Here is a 20,066-nt window from a genome sequence, read left to right as displayed (position 1 = left end):
GTCTGAATTGTATTTCAGTAAAGCATTGTGTTTGCTATATTGGGACTTGTTTCCTTTATTGTCACTGCTCAGTTTCTCCTGACTGGATTTGTTTTCTTGTCGTCTTCCTAGAGGTTATTTGGCTTCTCTTCACCTGGATTAGTTGTATAACATACAATAGTCAACGAGAAATCATTAAGGACATGATGGTTATAAATAACGAGTTATGGATGGTTGTGTGTACAGATCTGCAGTGACCTTATCACTATTTCTACTGTTCATGCGATTGTGCCCATTTGAGTCTAACCGTCTGAAAACGCATTTAGCTCTACTAGACTAGCTGGTTACTAGACTTGTTGCATTCCTGTTTTTTTAAATATTCTTCTGCATTTTCTGTACCCGGGACTGATTGTTCCTTCACTGATTCCTCTTTGTCTCTTTTCTATATTTGCAATCGTTATTGGGATTTAGAGTAAAGATGCTGGTATCAAGACTTTGGTTATGTTGGATGAGCAAGGAGGTAAGTTCAGACTGTTTCAGGAAGAAAAAAAAAATTGAAATCAATTTTTGATGGTCAGTTGTCAGTATGTATTTGTTACTCTTTGGTGGCAATGTAAGCACCCACTTGGTTGTTGTCGGTGGGAAGGGAAATTTAAAAAAAAAAGGAAAGGGGGCCTTCCAGAATAACTGAATGTCTATGAAATTATGATGGATTACACTAGAAGGAATTTTTCTGTGACTTTTATTGGAATTCAGCAACCACATTTATATTAGAGACATGTGAGTATTACTTGGGGTAAAAGAGGCAATTCTATAATAGGGTGTCACCATATACATGCAGAAATTTAAGCAGGCGGTTTGTCTATTCTTTAAGGCCCAGATTCTCTATATGGCGCCGATATTAGCGGTCACCTAAAATGTGGCTGCCGATCGCCTGTCAATCACACGATGGTGCTGTATAGAGAATTGTGCCTCTGGGAAAGATAGAAGCCAGCATCTTTGTTGTAAATTGTGCCTATGTATTATTTATTTAATTTTCTTTAACATTCTCCCAGGAGAGCTCAGAACTGTTTACATTAGTTTATTCAGGTACTCAAGCATTTTTCCCTGTCTGTCCCGGAGGGCTCATAATCTATCTAATGTTCCTGGGGCAATGAGGGGATTAAGTGACTTGCCCAGGGTCACAAGGAGCAGCGTGGGTTTGAACCACAACCCCAGGGTGCTGAGGCTGTAGCACTATGCTACACTCTCCCTTAACTCTGCCTAATACCATGTTTGGCATTATCCATGCCCACAGTGGCATTAGACTGCCTTTAGCACCTACAGAGCCGTGATCCTGGCACCAATTTTTTAGGCACTGGTAGGCATCTTGAAACTCAGTTAAAAATAATGATTAAATGGTGTTTTATTACTTAACTTGGGTGCCTACCAATGCCTAAAAACTTGGCATTGATTAGAGAATCCGGGCCTAAATGTCTAATTGCCATTATAGATTACTAGTATAAGTCAGCATCAATACACCTACATTTAGACACTAACACTTATGCCAGGTTTGTGGCGACCATAAATATTAGCTCTAAAATGCAACATTTATATACATAATGTACTGTATTCTACAGGTTAAGATGTCAATATCAACCTATGTCCCGCCCATGCCCCTGTCTGTAAACACCCCCTTTGCGTTTATGCGCTAAGCCATTTGAGCATGAAAATACAGAACAATGTTTAGGTGCACTACTGCCATTTACATACACAAGTGTGCATGTGTGGGTGGATTCAATGGCGTAGCGAGGGTAAGTGGCACCTGGGGTGGTAGTGCCCCTCCCTGCCCTCTTCTTCACCCCCCTGCTCCTTCCCAACCCCCCTGCCATGCACGCACCCCCTTCCTTTCCCCGTACCTCTTTAATTTTCCCAGCATAAGCAGCATCACGAACTTGCTGCCCACGTCATGTCGACTCAACCTCTGATGTCACATCCCAGGCAGGCACCTGGAAGTGATGTCAGAGAGAGCCGACACCGACGCGGCCATCAAGTTCGTGATACTGCTCGCGCCGGGAAAATTAAAGAGCTACGAGGGAAGGGAAAGGACACACGCGCAAGGCAGGGGGGGGGGTCGGAAAGGACTGGAGGGCAGAAGCAGAGAGGAGGATGGGTGCCGGCGCCCCCACCAAGATGGTGCCCAGAGCGGAACACCTCCCCACCCCACTTACTACGCCACTAGGTAGATGGCTGATTTCTATAAATTTGAGTCGCAAATGGCTCTTAAACCTAGGCAACCTGTTATAGATTGAAGGGAAACATGTTTGTCTATTGGTGTAGGCATCAATGTTTGAGTTAATAATATAAATTAGAGAAACTAATGTTTATTCTGGATAGATCAGTAACTGCCATTCTCATTACTGTAGAGGTGCAAAAGTCTCGCCTTATTATGCCTTCTGGTTGTCCTCTCTACTAAAATGACTTGCACATACATGAGTGACATATATCAGTCTCTCTTTGAATAAATTCTCCTCTTTTTTCAAGTCTGAATTTTGTGACTAAGAAAGAAGACTAAGGGGCCATTTTGCCAAAGTAGGATAATGCATTAACACATGTTAACTACCTGATACAGTGTTTAATGTGCATTAAAATAGCATTAATTCTTGTTAATTGTAAGGCACATGCTTGCATTAAAGAAAGTCTGTGGCACTCAACATTTTATTCATGAGTTACATCACATATAAATTCATGCCTCACACTTCACTCATTTAAAAATGGCTTAATGGAAATCATACTGAGCTGTACAATTTGCATTAACCTAAAAAGCAAACCATCTCAAGAGAGGTACTTAGCTTTTGCTGAGAGCATCATCACGCTAACCTTCTTGACAGTGACTCGGTCTTTCCCCTCTGTCTGCATGAAGGGCTCTTTATGGTCTAATTTGCTCCTCCCTTGTGAACAAAGGGGCTACTGCAACCCTACAACCTCTTCATCATGTCACCACTGAGCAAGAGGCTGCATGACCTGACACCCCATCTACCCATCTAGCAGGAAAGATACCAATCACTCCTCTTCTGTTTACATCTAAACTAATGGTGATCATTGACCTAGTTATCCCCTTTGCCTTGTATGGTATGAAAACCCTATTCAGGTCACAGGATATAGACTGTCAGCCTGCAGAGACATTTTTATTCATGGGATGGAATGAAAATCAGGCATTGCCACAGCTGGTTTGATAGATGTGTTTCCATTGGCAGGAATGCAAATGTGTTACCACTATCGATAACAAATATGCATTACTATACATAGTAATCCTTTTTTTCATGTATATAACTAGTATGATGTACGAGGAGTGTTCTACCTGAGTATGAAAGAAAGTAGTAAGCATGTCAAAACAAGTCTGTGCATGTTGTGACATATCGCAAAGTTACTCATGCACAGTTGCAGCTCAGTGCAAGTCTAACATTCCAAGAGACAGGATGTCAGGAGAGTCCTCATGTGAATCAAGTAAGAAACTGTTAGATTTGGAGCACCGTTCAGTGATAAAATTTCTCACAAAAGAAGGGAAAAAAACAAAAAAGGAGATTCATGAATGTATAACTGCAGCTTATGGTGAGTCTGCCCCATCATCCTACAAAGTAAAATTTTGGAGCAAGCAGTTTAAGTGAGGGTAGAGAATCTATTGATGATGATCCCCACACTGGATGGCCTGTGGAAGCAAATTCCACAGATGTGCAAGAAAGTTGAGGATTTAATTTTGTCAGACAGACGAATTAAGATTTCCTGAATAGTTGAAGAAATGAGTATCTCGGCAGGTACAGTGTGGAAAACAATTCATGAAAAGTTGTACATGTCCAAAGTTAGTTCAAGATGGGTTCCAAGAATACTGTGACGCCATAACAGAAGGCCACAAGGCTCCAGTGTTGTCAGGAGAAGTTGGAGATACTCTGTGAAGACCAAGTGAATATTTTTCATCATTTGGTGACTGGAGATGGGACTTGGGTCTATCACAGAGATCTTGAGTCCAAAATGGAGTCAATGCAGTGGAAGCACAAGTCATCACCCAGCACATAAAAGTTCAAGACAGAAAAATCTACAGGCAAAGCCATGGCAGCCATCTTCTGGGATGCTTCTGGAGTTCAAGCCACACAAGACAACCATAACTGGGAAGAATTACGCCAACACAATGATTTCTTTGTGGGAGTCAATCAAGGAGAAAAGATGAGTAAAACTCACAGCAGGTTTGCTGCTTCTTCATGATAATGCGCCGGTGTATATGTCACAACAATCACAGGCTGCCATCTGAGAAAGTGGATTTCAGCAGCCGAACCATCCATCCTACAGTTCTGACCTGGCTCCCTTAGATTATTTCCTGTTCTGAGTTTTGAAGAAATCTCTCAGTGGACAGCAGTCTTCAAGTGATGAAGACGTAAAGGAAGTTGTGACATCCTGGTTTGAAGGTCAAACAGAAGAATTCTTTTCAAAGGGGCTAAAGTCATTGCAGGAAAAGTGGATGAAATGTATGGAGCTATCAGGGGCCTATATTGAAACATAAAACAAAAATTTTTTGAAAACTTTTCTTTCCTATTGAGGTAGATAAATTATTGAACACCCCACGTATTTTTAAAGTTGCTTATTTATCCATCAGAGAATTTTAATTCTAAATCCAATGAATCAGATAGTAGACAATACGCTGAAACCTTAAACCAAATGTGCGGTAGCGGCTAAAAAAGCAAACAAGATGCTAGGAATTATTAGAAAAGGGAAGGTAAACAAGACTAAGGGCCTGATTCACTAAACTCACCGACGGGATAGTTGTTGGCTGATTCTCTGGACGATTTTTGCCGAGCAACCGATATACAACTGAGTTTACATGCATATGATCTGATTGAACACATGCCCTATAGCAATACGATGGATCGGTGTAAGAGCAATCAAAATGTATGTGCCGAGTTTTCTTATGGGTTCTTGATGCAATATGCACATGCGCTTGTTCTTCTTGCTTTACTATGTAGTTAGTGGGTGTGGTTTATTTTCCCATAAGGAAGGGGGAGGGGTGAATTCAGTTTATTAATACTGGTCCTACTACTTGGTAATTTTTAAAAAGGAAAGCTTTGTGACCGCCGTCGTGCCTTATATTTTTTGTGTAGGCAGACTATGGCCATGTATCGAACAGAACTTCAATATGCTTTAAACCTGCACTTGAAACACACGTGCTCGCAATGTGCATGATACAGAATATAACTCATGAATGAGTTCTTGTGCATATCTAAAGTTATTTTATAGTTATTTTTATTAGTTGTTTTATGCAGGATTGTAACCTCGATACTGATATTTCAGGGCAGAAGAGCCGGCAAGGATAGCAAGCGACTGGTCCTCAGCAGTCGCTCTTTTTCGGATCGGCAAACCCGATCGCTATTTCTTCTTCTGCTTTATGATTTGATCACTGCCTACTTTTGCCTGGCATTTCCCCTCATTAGCATGCTCAGATCGGAGATTGGGTGAGTGCTCGGAAAAGAACATCGGATAGCAGTTTTGTGATTTGGGTTGGGGAACATGAACGATCGCAAAAACAGTCAAACTGGTTTAGTGACGATCATTACAGGATCGGTTAGTTTAGTGAATTGGGCTCCAAGAATTTTGTAATGCCTCTGTATCACTCCATGGTGCAACCTCACCTTGAGTTTTGCATTCAATTCTGGTAACCTTATCTCAAAAAAGATATAGCAGAACTAGAAAAGGTTCAAAGAAGAGTGACCAAAATGATAAAGGGGATGGAACTCCTCTCATATGAGGAAAGACTAAAGAGGTTGGGGCTCTTCAGCTTGAAAAAAAGATGGCTGAGGGGGAGATAAGATTGAAGTCTACAAAATCCTAAGTGGTATAGAATGGGTACAAGTGAATTGATTTTTTTACTCCATCAAAAATGACAAAGACTAGGTGGACACTCGATAAAGTTACAGGGAAATACTTTTAAAACCAATAGAAGGAAATATTTTTTTTTTCACTCAAAGAATATTAAGCTCTAGAACAGGGATCTCAAAGTCCCTCCTTGAGGGCCGCAATCCAGTCGGGTTTTCAGGATTTCCCCAATGAATATGCATTGAAAGCAGTGCATGCACATAGATCTCATGCATATTCATTGGGGAAATCCTAAAAACCTGACTGGATTGCGGCCCTCAAGGAGGGACTTTGAGACCCCTGCTCTAGAACATGTTGCCAGAGGATGTGGTAACCGTGGTTAACATAGATGAGCTTAAAAAAGATTTGCTGCTATTGAGACAGACATGGGGGAAGCCAATGCTGCCCTAGGCTCGGTAGCATGGAATGTTGTTACTTTTTGGGTTTCTGCCAGGTACTTGTGACCTGGATTGGTCACAGTGAAGATGGTCTAGATCAGGGATCTCAAAGTCCCTCCTTGAGGGCCGCAATCCGGTTGGGTTTTCAGGATTTCCCCAATGAATATGCATTGAAAGCAGTGCATGCACATAGATCTCATGCATATTCATTGGGGAAATCCTGAAAACCCGACTGGATTGCGGCCCTCAAGGAAGGACTTTGAGAGCCCTGGTCTAGATGGACCATTGGTCTGACCCAGTAAAGCTATTCTTATGTAAATCCTGAAACTTTAGAATACTATTGAATTTCAAGAATCAAGTAAGGAACAGAAATCCTAGATCTCATTAGTGATAAAAGAATGCCATTTGACAAAGAGAGACACTTTGAATTCCATTCCTCCCAGGGAAAGAGCTGTCTATATTACCCTAAACAGTGTAAGCTAAGGGTTCAATGGTTAATATGAACAACAGGGGAGACAGGGAACAGCCCTGTTCCATAGCATGGTCTAGAGAGGAAAAGAAATTGTAATATAGCTCCCATAAACACAAACACAAGCCGTGAAATTAGTATAAAGTTGATGGACCCAAATCCTAAAACTAGAACCAATGGCAAATATATCCAAAACCTGATCAGGAAACCCCCCAGTGCACGCAATCAAATACCTTTAAGTTGTCTAAACTTAGTAAACATAATGGTATACTACAAGAGTGTATAAAAAAAAAGAATATCAGTGGTTCTATGTATGCCATCAGAAGCCTGTCACTTAGGAATAAAATCATCTTCTTGATTTAGGGTGGATTAGAAATGATAGAGCTTCATACCAGCTTCACTGCTAGCACCTTCACCAGAATTTTTAGATCTATGTTTAATACTGAAATTGGGTGATAGTACTGACATTCTGACCTAATCTTCTGAGGCTTGGGAATAACAGCAATCCAAGCCTTTTTCATAGAAAGTGGCAGCCCTTGCCCTGTGTGAACAGTATTCAGCATCTCTGATAACAAAGGGGCCAACTGGATAGCATAACTCATAAAATTCACTAGTGAAGATGTCAAGGCCAGGGGTCTTGCTCAACAGCAAAGCACATTTGCTATTACAACCTCAGTTAGTGTTACTGGAGCCATCAATTTAGCCAGAACAGGTGAATTCTGCCTTTTCAAATTTACTGAAAATTCCTTCTCTTGAATATGAGGGTCTTTTATATTGAGGTCTTTGTAAAATTCACAGAAACTTTCATGTATAGACCCGGATTCTTTCAAGTATCTCACTGGTTTTTCTCTTGTACTCTCAGTTTGCAATTTCCACAACTTACAAGCTAGAAGTCAATTATTTTTTATTTCATTTTTCAAAATGGGTCAATTTTAGTTTCAAGTTTATGAAGTCCAGTTGACAATGATATAGCACATTTAAATTTATCCTGGGTCCCTGCAATTCGCTGTAAACCTGAAGTGACCCAGTCTGTTTAAGTTATAGTTTAAAACCATAAATTATATTTTTCCAAATACTTATAAGTACAGAATCCTCTTTTTGATGCTTAACATAGGCAGTTTTTAAAATAAAATATCCATGTAAAGCTGTCTGTCTAGAGGAAGGCTATTAAAATGGCATGTGGTCTTTGTTATAAGGTGTATGGGGACAGACTTAAAGATCTCAATGTATACTTTAGAGCAGGGGTGTCAAAGTCCCTCCTCGAGGGCCGCAATCCAGTCGGGTTTTCAGGATTTCCCCAATGAATATGCATGAGATCTATTAGCATACAATGAAAGCAGCGCATGCAAACAGATCTCATGCATATTCATTGGGGAAATCCTGAAAACCCGACTGGATTGCGGCCCTCGAGGAGGGACTTTGACACCCCTGCTTTAGAGGAAAGGTGGGAGAGGGGAGATATGATAGAGACATTTAAATACCTACATGGCATAAATGCACGAGTCGAGTCTCTTTCATTTGAAAGGAAACTCTAGAATGAGAGGTCAAAGGATGAAGTTAAGAGGTGATAGGCTCAGGAGAACTCCAAGGAAATACTTTTATATAAAAAGGGTGGTAGATGTGTAGAACAGTCTCCTGGAAGAGATGGTGAAGACAGAGACTGTGTCTGAATTCAAGAAAACGAGGGATAGGCACGTGGGATCTCTTAGAGAGAGGAAGAGATAATGGTTCCTGTGGATGGGCAGACTGGAAGGGCCATTTGGCCTTTATCTGCCATCATGTTTCTATGTTTCTATATATTGTAAGGCAAGAGTTTAAGTTAATTTCTAAAAAATCCTTGTCAAGATAAGTCTGCCATATAACATTGTTCTGAAGTAGAGTTATTAAAAGTCCAGTGTCTACTTCTTTTCAACTCACAAATCAGAAATCTTCACACTACAATGAGCATGGTTAGATATAACAATATTCCTTAGGTCAGGGAGACAAGTGAGGTGACTAAATTTGCAGATGATGCAAAGTTTTTAAAATGCATGCAGACTGTAAAACATTGCAGGAAGACCTTAGAAAATGATGAATGTAGGGCAGAGAGTGAAGGAGAGAAAAACAGCCAGTGGATAAGAAGGCCCTGAAAACAGAGTTAAGAGCACAGACAGAAGGAAGTACAACCAGAGACTCAGAAAAGATGATTTGAAAAATAAAATCACCAGACAACAAAGGTAGGAAAAATGATTTTATTTTCAGTTTAGTGATTGAAATATGGTGGTTTTGAGAATTTACTTCTGCTGTCTATATTTTATACTGTTCAGGAAGAAGTGCATTTGTTTCTACTTCTCTGGTGTTGCACTGTATGCAGAGTCTGGCATCATAGGGTTTCATTTGTGTATATTAGTACGTTCAGTTTGTAGTCATGATTCTGCATAGGGTTTATCTGTGTTCTGTATGTGTGACCGAGGCCAGGTGTTCTAGTAGGAGTGAAGATTGAAAAGCGTTATTGGTGTCATGGCCCTAAGTAGGAAGATGTTTGTCTGCTCCTTCAGTTCTTTTGGACCCAGAATGGCCCTCACTTAAAAATTAGCAGAGACCACTGTCCTACGGTTACCATATGGCTCCAGAAAAGGAGTACGGATTGAGACATCCGTTTTTTACCTCCATTGCTTGCAATGGAAGTAAAACCCAGATGTCTCAATCCGTCCTCCTTTTCTGAAATGCGTCCTGTTTGGCTTCTCACTGAAAAGGCAATAAGCCATGTGCTAATGGTTAATTTTAAGGATTGCCTGTATTGGTTTCAGAGTTCGTGGAAACGAATGAGAGAAAAGCACTAAGGGGTCCTTTTACTAAGGCGCACCAGCTGATTTAGCACACACTAAGTGCTAACGCGCCCATTATATTCTATGGATGAGTTCGAATTTAGCGCGTACTAAATAGGCTGGCGCGCCTTAGTAAAAGGACCCCTAAGTTATTTACATGTGATATTCCGAGAGTTGTATGAGAACTTGATTAATTTTTTTTTTCCCTTTATTTGGTAGCTTTGTTTTTGTTGCTCAGGAATGGACATTGCCTGTTTGTGTTTTTTTGTTTGCCTTCACGCTGAGAAAATCACTAAGGCCCTCTTTTACTAAGGTGTACTAAACGATTAGCACGTGCTAAATGTTAACTCATGCATGTTAGTCTATGGACGGTTAGCGCACCTTCGTAAAAGAGGGGGTAACTCATGTGATATTGGCTTGCTTTTACAATGTATAATGTTATTTTTGAGTGATATTGAGGGATGTTCTTGATATGTTTTTGTGCATGAATAATTAGAACTAAAATTATCAAGACTAAGGGTTCCTTTTATCAAGCCGCGCTAGTAGTTTAACGCACGTAATAGCGCGCTTTAAACCGCCGGCTGCGCTAGCCGCTACCGCCTCCTCTTGAGCAGGTGGTGGTTTTTGGCCAGCGCGAGGGTTAGCACGTGATGAAACATCGCATGCGTTAACCCCGCTAGCGCGGCTTGATAAAAGGAGCCCTAAAATATCACTCGTATTGAGCTGCTGATTGACTTTCAGTGCACAATGTAGAACCCAGCATATCTCACAAGTTGTACTTTTATTGATATTCTTTAAATAAAAATAAAAATTAGAAACAAAACCCCCCCTACAGGCTTAAAATGTTTATTTGCAATGCCTTAGGCTCATATAGTTCTATAAAATCGTATTTCTGCTTTCAGCGGGGAGATGAGGTGATGAAAATTAAGGGTGCAGGGGTGGGGATGAAAAAAAACCAGGACAGGGAGTGGATGTGGATGAAAAATGTGCTTCACTGTTGAGACAGTGAGAGGATGGGGATGAAAATGTGGTGATGATGAGGGGATGGGGATGAATCTTTAGTCACTCTTTAGTCAGCATCCATTGAAAAGGTCTAAGGGCTCCTTTTACAAAGGTGCGCTAGCGTTTTTTTAGCGCACGCTATAGTGTATGCTACCCGAAAAACTACCGCCTGCTCAAGAAGAGGCGGTAGCAGCTAGCGCGCGCTATTCCGCACGTTAAGGCCCTAACGCACCTTTGTAAAAAGAGCCCTAAGTGTCATTGTAGATAATACCATGAAATTTCCTGCCGTAGTTTAAGAAGATTGTGGTTTGGAACACAGTGAGAATTGAACATTTTATAGGTCATTTATCTTAGTCATTATAATTGGAAAGGGGACTCTAGTTCTTTAGAAAAGTATTTATAAATAATGTTAAGAGGATATTTGAATTATTTAAAGAGTATGATGTAATGATTATGTATAAAGATTTGTTAAATAAATGAAAATATTTTCTATATTGCTTTTTTTAGTAAGATATAGTAATATACTGTAGAGAGAGCTGATTTGAATTGATTTTCCCAATAGTTTGTTGTATTGGTAATGCAGGCAGATATAAAAGGGCGACCCGGTCGACATTGTATATCTGGATTTTCAGAAGGCGTTCGACAAGGTTCCACATAAACGACTACTTTGCAAAATTGCAAGCCATGGAATCGAGGGTGAAATACTCAAGTGGATTAAAAACTGTCTGGAGCATAGGAAACAGAGAGTGGGGGTAAATGGACAATATTCGGACTGGAAGAGCATCACCAGTGGGGTGCCCCAGGGCTCGGTGCTTGGATCTGTGCTCTTCAACATCTTTATAAACGATCTAGACATTGGTACGACGAGTGAGGTGATTAAATTTGTGGACGATACGAAGTTATTCAGAGTAGTGAAAACACAGGAGGATTGCGAAGACCTGCAACGTGACATAAACAAGCTCGAGAAATGGGCATCAACATGGCAAATGAGGTTCAAAATGGATAAGTGTAAAGTGATGCATGTTGGTAACAAAAATCTCATGCACAAATACAGGATGTCCGGGGCGGTACTTGGAGAGACCTCGCAGGAAAGAGACTTGGGAGTTCTGATCGACAAGTTGATGAAGCCGTCCACGCAATGTGCGGCAGTGGTGAAAAGGGTGAACAGAATGCTAGGAATGATAAAGAAGGGGATCACGAACAGATTGGAGATTGGAGGTTATCATGCCGCTGTACCGGGCCATGGTGTGCCCTCACCTGGAGTACTGCGTCCAGCACTGGTCGCCGTACATGAAGAAGGACACGGTACTACTCGAAAGGATCCAGAGAAAAGCGACTAAAATGATTAAGGGGCTGGAGGAGTTGCCATATAGCAAGAGTCTAGAGAAACTGGGCCTCTTCTCCCTTGAAACTAAACTAAAGCTTAACTTTGTATACCGAGTCATCATTCTAAGAAGGTTCTACTCGGTTTACAGCAATTAAATAAACAGGGAATGATTTACAAATGATAAATAGAAGATAATAGCAAAATTTCAAAAGAATTAGTTTTCGAAATGTTTGGCAAATAGAGTAGTTTTTAAAGATTTACAGAAAAATTGAAACGAACTGGAACTCCTTAAAAAAAAGGGGAGATCATTCCAGAGTTGAGAGAATTTAAAGACCAAAGATTGACTGAAGATCTTGACTCCTTTAATTCCTTTTTTAGAAGGAAGGGAGAGTTTAAATTGTTGGATACCTCTTGCAAAGGAGAATCGATAAACATTCCAAAATAAAGGAATAAGAGGACTAAAGATACCATGTAGAATTTTAAAAGAAATACAAGCGCATTTAAATTGAATTCTAAAATAAACCGGGAGTCAATTAAGACTCTGAAGCAAAGGAGTCACATGGTCAAATTTACGTTTTTCAAAGATCAGCTTCGCAGCAGTATTCTGAATTAATTGTAATCTATGAAGACAAATTTTTGTAATGCCGAGGTAGATAGCGTTACAATAATCAAGACGAGATAATATAATTGATTGAATTAAGATAGAAAAATGACGGTGATGAAAAAGATGTCTAACCTTCCTCAACATTCGCAAACCAAAGAAACATTTCTTGACCAAGGAATTAATTTGGTCCTTAAAGGAAAGAGAGGAATCAAAAAGGACTCCCAATATCTTAGCAGAGAACTCAGTTGGTAAGGAGGACCCAGATACCAGAGCTACAGTAGGAGGAAGATAGTCCAATCTTGAACCTAACCACAAAAGCTTAGTGAATTTATTTTCATCATTTGGTGACTAGAGTTGAGACTTGGGTCTATCACAGAGATCCTGAGTTCAAAATGGAGTCAAAGCAGTGGGAAGCACAAGTCATCCCCTGCCCCCGAAAAGTTCAATACAGAAAAATCTGCAGGCAAAGTCATGGCAACTGACAACCATAACCAAGGAGAGTTACGCCAACAAAATGATCGCTTTGCGGGAGTCAATCAAGGAGAAAAGACAAGTAAAACTCACAGTAGGCATGCTGCTTCTTCAAGACAATCACAGGCTGCCATCTGAGAATGTGGATTTCAGCAGTTAAACTATGCACCCTACAGTCCAGACCTGGGTTCATCAGATTATTTCCTGTTCTGAGTTTTGAAGAAACCTCTTCGTAGACAGCGGTTTTAAAGTTATGAAGACATCAAGGAAGCTGTGATGTCCTGGTTTGAAGGTCAAACAGAAGAATTATTTTCAAAAGGGTTAAAGTCATTGCAGGAAAAGTGGATGAAGTGTATAGAGTTATCAGGGGACTATATTGGGAAAACAAAAACTTTTTGAAAACTCTTCTTTCCTGAGGTAGATAAATTACTGAGGTAGATAAATTATTGAACGCCCCTTGAATATTCCACCTTTATACAAAGCAGATTACAGCAGTACGTTCATATTAAAAACATGAATGATGTAAGTCTTTCCTACTCTATCATATGGTGCTCTTTCCTGTATATGAATTTTGTTTTATTTTGTAAAGCACCTGTATCCTAATAGGCTACGCAGTATATCAAACTTTAAATAATTTGTAAACTATAAACATTAATGTAGGGTTACCAGATTTTATGTATGTAAAATCCAGACCCATAGACCCGCCCAATTCCACCCATCCCTGCCCCATTACACCCACACCATGCCCCAGCCTCACCCCTAGACCTGTTCTAAGCCCCACCCACTCAACTTGCTCATCTCGGTCGGGCATCCACACATGCGCGGATGCCTCTCCCGACATAATCTGCTTATCAAAACCCAGACAAAGTCCCATGTTTTGAAAAGCCATCCGGACGCCCAGACATGCCCTCTAAGAAGAGGACATGTCCATGTAAAACCGGACGTCTGGTAACCCTGCATTAATGTTGCCATTAATGTGCAGCTATTTTTTTTTTTTTTAAAGCATGTGTGCACTGACTGCCACCTATTTTGTAGTTCCTCAGAATCTTTGACTCTTCAGTCTTAATCTGGATATGTTAATACTTCTTACTGTGTCATAAGAATATAAGAGTTGCCATGCTGGGACAGACCAAAGGACCATCAAGCCCAGTATCCTGTTTTCAACATTGGCCAATCTAGGTCACAAGTACCTGGAAAGATCCCAAGAAGTAAAACAGATTTTATGCTGCTTATTTTAGGAATAAGCAGTGGATTTCCTCAAACCATCTTAATAATGACTTATGGACTTTTATTTTAGGAAATTATCTAAACTTTTAAAAACCCTGTTAAGCTAACTGCTTTCACCATATTCTTCAGCAACAAATCACAGAGTTTAATTACAAGTTGAGTTACCAGAAATATTTTCTGCTGCTTAGTAGCTTCATCACATGCCCCCTAGTCCTAGTATTTTTGGAAAGAGTAAACAAGTGATTCACATTTACTCTTTCCACTTCATTCAGTATTTTATAGATCTCTATCATATCTCCCCGAACCATCCCTTATCCAGGCTGAAGAGCCCTAGCTTAGCCTTTCTTCATAGGGAAGTCGTCACATATCTTTTATCATTTTTGTTACTCTTCGCTGTACCTTTTCTAATTCCACTTTTTTGAGACACGGTGACCAGAATTGAACACAGTATTTGAGGTGTGGCTGAACCATAGAGCAATCCAAAGTCATTATAACATTTTTCATTTCCATTCCTTTCCTGATAATTCATAACATTCAATTTGCTTTCTTAGCCGCCACACACACTGAATTCAGGGTTTCAACGTATCCTCAACGATAGCACCTAGATCCTTTTCCTGGGCGGTGACTCCTAACGTGGAACCCTGCATCAAGTAGCTATCGACCAACACACCTTTATCCACATGTTCATTCCCCCTTTCAAAGAAATGTAGTAGATAGGTGAGGCAAGATTTCCCTTAACTAAATCCATATTGGCTTTGTCACATTAATCCATGCTTAAGTATATGTTCTGTCATTTTGTTCTTTAAAATAGTCTCTACCATTTTGCCCAGCACCAAAGTCAGACTTGCCAGTCTACAATTTTCTTGATCACCTCTGGTACCCTTTTTAAAAATTGGTGTTACATTGCCCACCCTCCAGTCTTCTGGTACCATGTTGGAAGATAAATTACAAATCACTGACAATAGTACTATTTTAAAATATTCAATTGTGCCAGTACTCTGGGATGTATACCGTCAGGTCCAGGCAATTTGCTACTGTTCAATTTGTCAAATTACCCCAATACATCTTCCAGTACTACAGAAATTTGTTCCAGTTTTTCTGATTCTATAAATGCCGCTATTTATAGAATAGTGCTGAGTGATATTTCTTTTGGTGCTGGTTTTTGAGGTGCCATTTATAGAATTCAGACCGTAGCACAACTAACTGCAACACACATAGCATGAATACACTGACCTCCAAATTCTCTAAAGTCCACCTAAAGTTAAGTGCCTACATCGGCACACCTAGCCGATGTAGGAGCCTAATTTAATTAATAGGCTTAATCGGCATCAATAAATGGCAATTAACTCAAAATTGATATCAATTGGACTTTAATTGAAAGTTAGGCACCCAACTTGGTAGGCAAATAGTACAACATGGTATGTGCCTAGTTGAAAGCGCCCTAAAAGTGAGTCTGGCTAGGGGCAGATTCTGGGCATGGTTTCAGGTTATGGGCCTGTTTTTTATTTTGATGCCATTGTACACACATTAAGGCACAGGCATTTAGGAGAAGAAAACCCTGGTATACGAGGTCTGTTCAAAAAGCACCAGGACAGTTTCAATTGCATACCAAAGGGAAGTTCTTTTGAGATGCGCTAGGTGGTGCTGAGTAGCTTGAAACCTCATGAATAATCTCCTTTTTGTCTGTTTGTTGATATCTGTTTTTGTCTCTGAGCTATAGCAGTTTTTGTGAAAATGTGTTATTGTGATTGGCTATTTTTCATCATGTGCGACCTCAGTGAGCAGCTCAAGTTCTGTTTTAAATTGGATAAGACTGCTACAGAAACTTATGAAATGTTGAAAGTAGCATATGGGGAACATGACATGAGTCATGGAAGGTGTTTTAAATGCATCAAAATTCATGAATTTTGCGCAAAAATGAGGTGACAGTTCTTCCCCAGCCACCTTACTCTCCTGACTTGGCCCCTGCTAAATTCTTGTTTCATAAATTTAAATCCACGCTGAAAGGAAAGCGATTTGATACCATTGAAGACATAAAGCAAAATTTGACGCAGCAACTCTTGGCGATTCCTGAAGATGTATTTAAGGACTGTTTCCAGAAGTCGAAATGACATTGGGAAAAGTATTTACGTAGGGAATGGGAGTACTTTGAAGGGGACCCAATGGAATAAGTTGTAAAACTGTTTAATAAATTTTTATTACTAATCAATATAAAATGGTGGAAGTGGGTAAATAAATAACAATAAATAGAATTGTTGCACTTGTTAGGCTAAGCGTATTATCCCAACGAAAGAAAAAGCCTCAGGTTTGTTCTGGCAGAGCATAAATGCTCAAACCTCCTCCACCCACATCATCGGCGAAAAAACTTCTGTAGAAAATATACAATTGCCACTATGCTAATCTTAATGTGAGACTGAGATGTTGAATAGCAATACTGGAAACTGCGTTGTAGGATTTTAAGTGGCATCTTAATTAATAGCCAACGTTTCACGGTATCAGACCGTTGCTTCCGGGCTCCCAGACTCCCACTTTCTTCACACAGTTCTATAAAAATAATTGCATGAAAAGATCTCTCATCTTTCTTAAACAGTATAGTATTCTTAAAAGGAATTAAACCATATTACTCACTGAAATGTTTGCTCGCATGATCTCACCAGCGTCCTGTTTTCATAGCGGCATCTCAGTGTTTCTTATAGGAAGACTCACCAATCACTCACCTCCACGTTACTGCTATGGGGAGTGTTGGTTTCTCCTCATTGGCTGACCAACTCAGCCATAGTAATACCAGATTGGTTCTAAAGGACAGTGGCAACTTCAATTTTCCAAGATATATTCTCTATGGAAGTTTTTTCGCTGATGATGTGGGTGGAGGATGTTTGAGCATTTTTGCTCTGCCAGAACAAACCTGAGGCTTTTTCTTCCGTTGGGGTAATAAATTTTTATAAAATAAGTCCTGGAAATTTTTGAACAGATCTCGTAAATATGGTGTGCCTAAACGTTCTGACGCCTAGCAGTGCCTAACACCACTTAGGCATCGCTAGACATGATTCTGTCAGTGCTGATATTATAGGTGACATATATAGAATTGGACCCTGAAAGGGTAATTTGATAACAGAGCATCCACTATGGGCATTGGTTAAGGCATCTATTCTAAAATGAAACATAAGCTCCTAGTTTTCTTTCAGCACAAATGGCTGAAAATGTAAATGCATACATTGAGGCATTAAGGCATGATTTCTTACACCAGCCCTATAGCTGGCAGACAGTACGTTGAAATCTTATGTTTGATGTGCAGGAACAGCCAAAAAAAAACCCCAAATAGAATGTTAGAAATTTTAGCAAAGGTATAGAGATTGTGACAAGGAACATTATAATGCATCTATATCTCTCCATAGTTCAACCTCACCTTGAGTACTATATGCAATTCTGGCTGTTGTATCTCAAAAAAGATATATGAGGAAAGGCTTAAGAGGTTAGGGCTCTTCAGCATGGAGAAGAGACAGCTGAGGGAGGATATGATAGAGGTCTACAATATCCTGAGTGGAGTAGAGCAGGTAGATGCCAATCAATTGTTTACTCTTTTAAAAATTACAAAGATGAAAGGACGCTCCATGAAGTTACATAGTAATACTTTTTAAATGAGTAGGATGCAATAGTTTTTCACTAATAGTTAAGCTTTGAAACTCATTTCCAGAAGATGTGATACTGGTAGTTATCATGTCTGAGTTTCAGAAAAGGTTTGGGACAGTTCTTGGAGGAAAAGTTCATAAACTGCTATCATGGTTGACACATGGAAAGTCAGTATCAGGTATCAGTAGCATGAAATCTAGTAACTCTTCGGGATTCTGCCAGGTACTTGTGGCCTGGATTAGTCACTGTTGGAAGCAGGATGCTGGGCCAATATGGCAATTCGTATGTTTTTATAATTGGTATAAATACCTATGATTGGAGTTGGCACACATATGTGAAAATGATAATATTTTGTACTTTAAACATGTACCTTTACACTCTGCCCGCACTCCACCCAAAATCCACCTGGATGCACACCAGCAAAGTACACACCAGCAAATTATGATGCATACTTTGCTGCTAGAATTCTATAAAAGGTATTTTCCCTTGCATATGGCAACTTAAGCATGCAAATGACTAGAATACCGCCATTGCCATGTGTTCCAGCCACCTAAAACTAGGCGGATCCCTGTAGAATTACTGCCTTAATGCAACCTATTGAGGTGGCATTAACTGCTCTGCATTTTCTGCCGCCTTTAAAGTATGATAAGGTATTATATGTTAAGGGTTAAGTTCCGTAAATGGTGCTCAGATCTGAGTAGCCCCAACAAAATTAGCATTAAGCGCTATCCTATAATTGGTGCTCCTAGTTGGGCGCTGTTCATGGAATAGTGGTTAACACTGGGATCTTTGCCCAGTTTGGGCACAAAGATCTGCACCAGCCTGAAATAAATCCTTGTGCCTAAATCAGGCGTAGATCTGCCATGTTCTTTAATGCTACACCTGAATTCTAGGAATGCCCCTGACCCGTTCATGCCCCTCCCACGGCCAAATCCACTTTTCAAATCCACGCTTAAATATTTACATGCACATTTCTGTAAAATACTGACAAGGAAGAGGCACTGATGCATGCCAATTGTTTCCAATTATCAGCAATAATTGATTGTTAATGGGCAATTATTGATGCTAATTGGCTCATTCAATTGTAAGGACCATTCCCCTGTAGGTATAGGATACAGTTCTTGCCCAGTCCATACCCTATTCCCTATCTGTCACAGTTAATGCGGGAATTAGCTTGCTCTAAGTTTAATTTGCTGCTTTAACTGTTAGGGGCTGATTCTATAAACGGCGTCTTAAAAAAATGGCACCGGTTGCGAATCAATCACACATAGGCGTCGTTTACAGAATCACGACTAGCGGCGCCTATGTAAAAGCTTGGGTGTCTGAAATGTAGGTAAGGGTTTTAAAGGCCTACATTTCAAGTGCCTATGTTTTTGGAAAATTGCGCTTAGTTGTGCCTAACTCACGCTCTGCCCATAGAAACACCCACTTAGGCTCCGCTAAGCGCATTGCGATAGGCATCTATCTTTTATAGAATCAGATAGGCACCTATCACCCAATTTACATTTTTAAGCCAATTATTGAGGCTGTTAAGGGTATTTTGCCAATTAAGTTAGGCACCCTTTACAGAATCAGCCCATAAGTGTATATTAATTCCTGCATTAAGGGGCTCTTAGTTATGTATAAAAGAAAATTATGCTTATTATGCTATCAAGGAGGAAGAAAAAAGTTCTAATGGATATGTTAGCATCAGAACAAAGCATCTACTTTGGTACTGCCTGAAAAAATATTGAACCAGATGTCATCATTGGTTGGAGAGGAAAGTCCATAAGGTCCTTGTAAGAACTCAGCGGAATCACACAGAGCCCAAGACTCTTTCATATTGGACTTGAGATTAAATAATTACCTCATTACTCCACACTTTTCTTTTTTGTAAAATAAAACCACAATAATAATATAAAGTGTGTTAGCTACCTTAATGGTGATAATGTTTCTTTACAGTTTTCCACACTCATCAGTATGAACTCAATGAATAAACCTCGAGAAAACTGTTGCAGTAATCTCGTGAAGACTTCTAAACCCACAACCTGTAAAATGTGTGTCTTTCTAACTGTGAACTATGTTGTTTAATTCCATTTCTACATTTTATCCCCATTTACCATTTCTGTGTTTTCTAGTTCTTTTTCCTGTCAGTTCTGTTGAGCTCTTGGATCTTTTTAGTCAATATAATTCTAAGAGATGATTAACAAAAACACATTTTAAAATCTTTTTTTTTTATTGTTAGGATTGATTTTATATATTTTTACTGTCCTAAATTCTGCAGAAATGTGAT

At 39.8% G+C, this 20,066-nt stretch overlaps 1 protein-coding gene across 1 annotated transcript in view; it reads left to right on the top strand.

The window, feature by feature from the left end:
- Positions 1-20,066, top strand: part of LOC117357657 (synaptosomal-associated protein 25) — a 98,526-nt gene that overhangs the window by 55,170 nt on the left and 23,290 nt on the right. The window contains exon 4 of the mRNA XM_033938540.1: positions 451-499. Within this exon, the coding sequence (XP_033794431.1) occupies positions 451-499 (49 nt within the window). The remainder of the gene's footprint in view (positions 1-450; positions 500-20,066) is intronic.

Source organism: Geotrypetes seraphini, chromosome 3, assembly GCF_902459505.1.
Source record: "Geotrypetes seraphini chromosome 3, aGeoSer1.1, whole genome shotgun sequence".
NCBI classification, from domain to species: domain Eukaryota; kingdom Metazoa; phylum Chordata; class Amphibia; order Gymnophiona; family Dermophiidae; genus Geotrypetes; species Geotrypetes seraphini.
The sequence above is the reverse complement of the archived record's forward strand: the minus strand, read 5'-3'. Positions and strand labels throughout refer to the sequence as shown.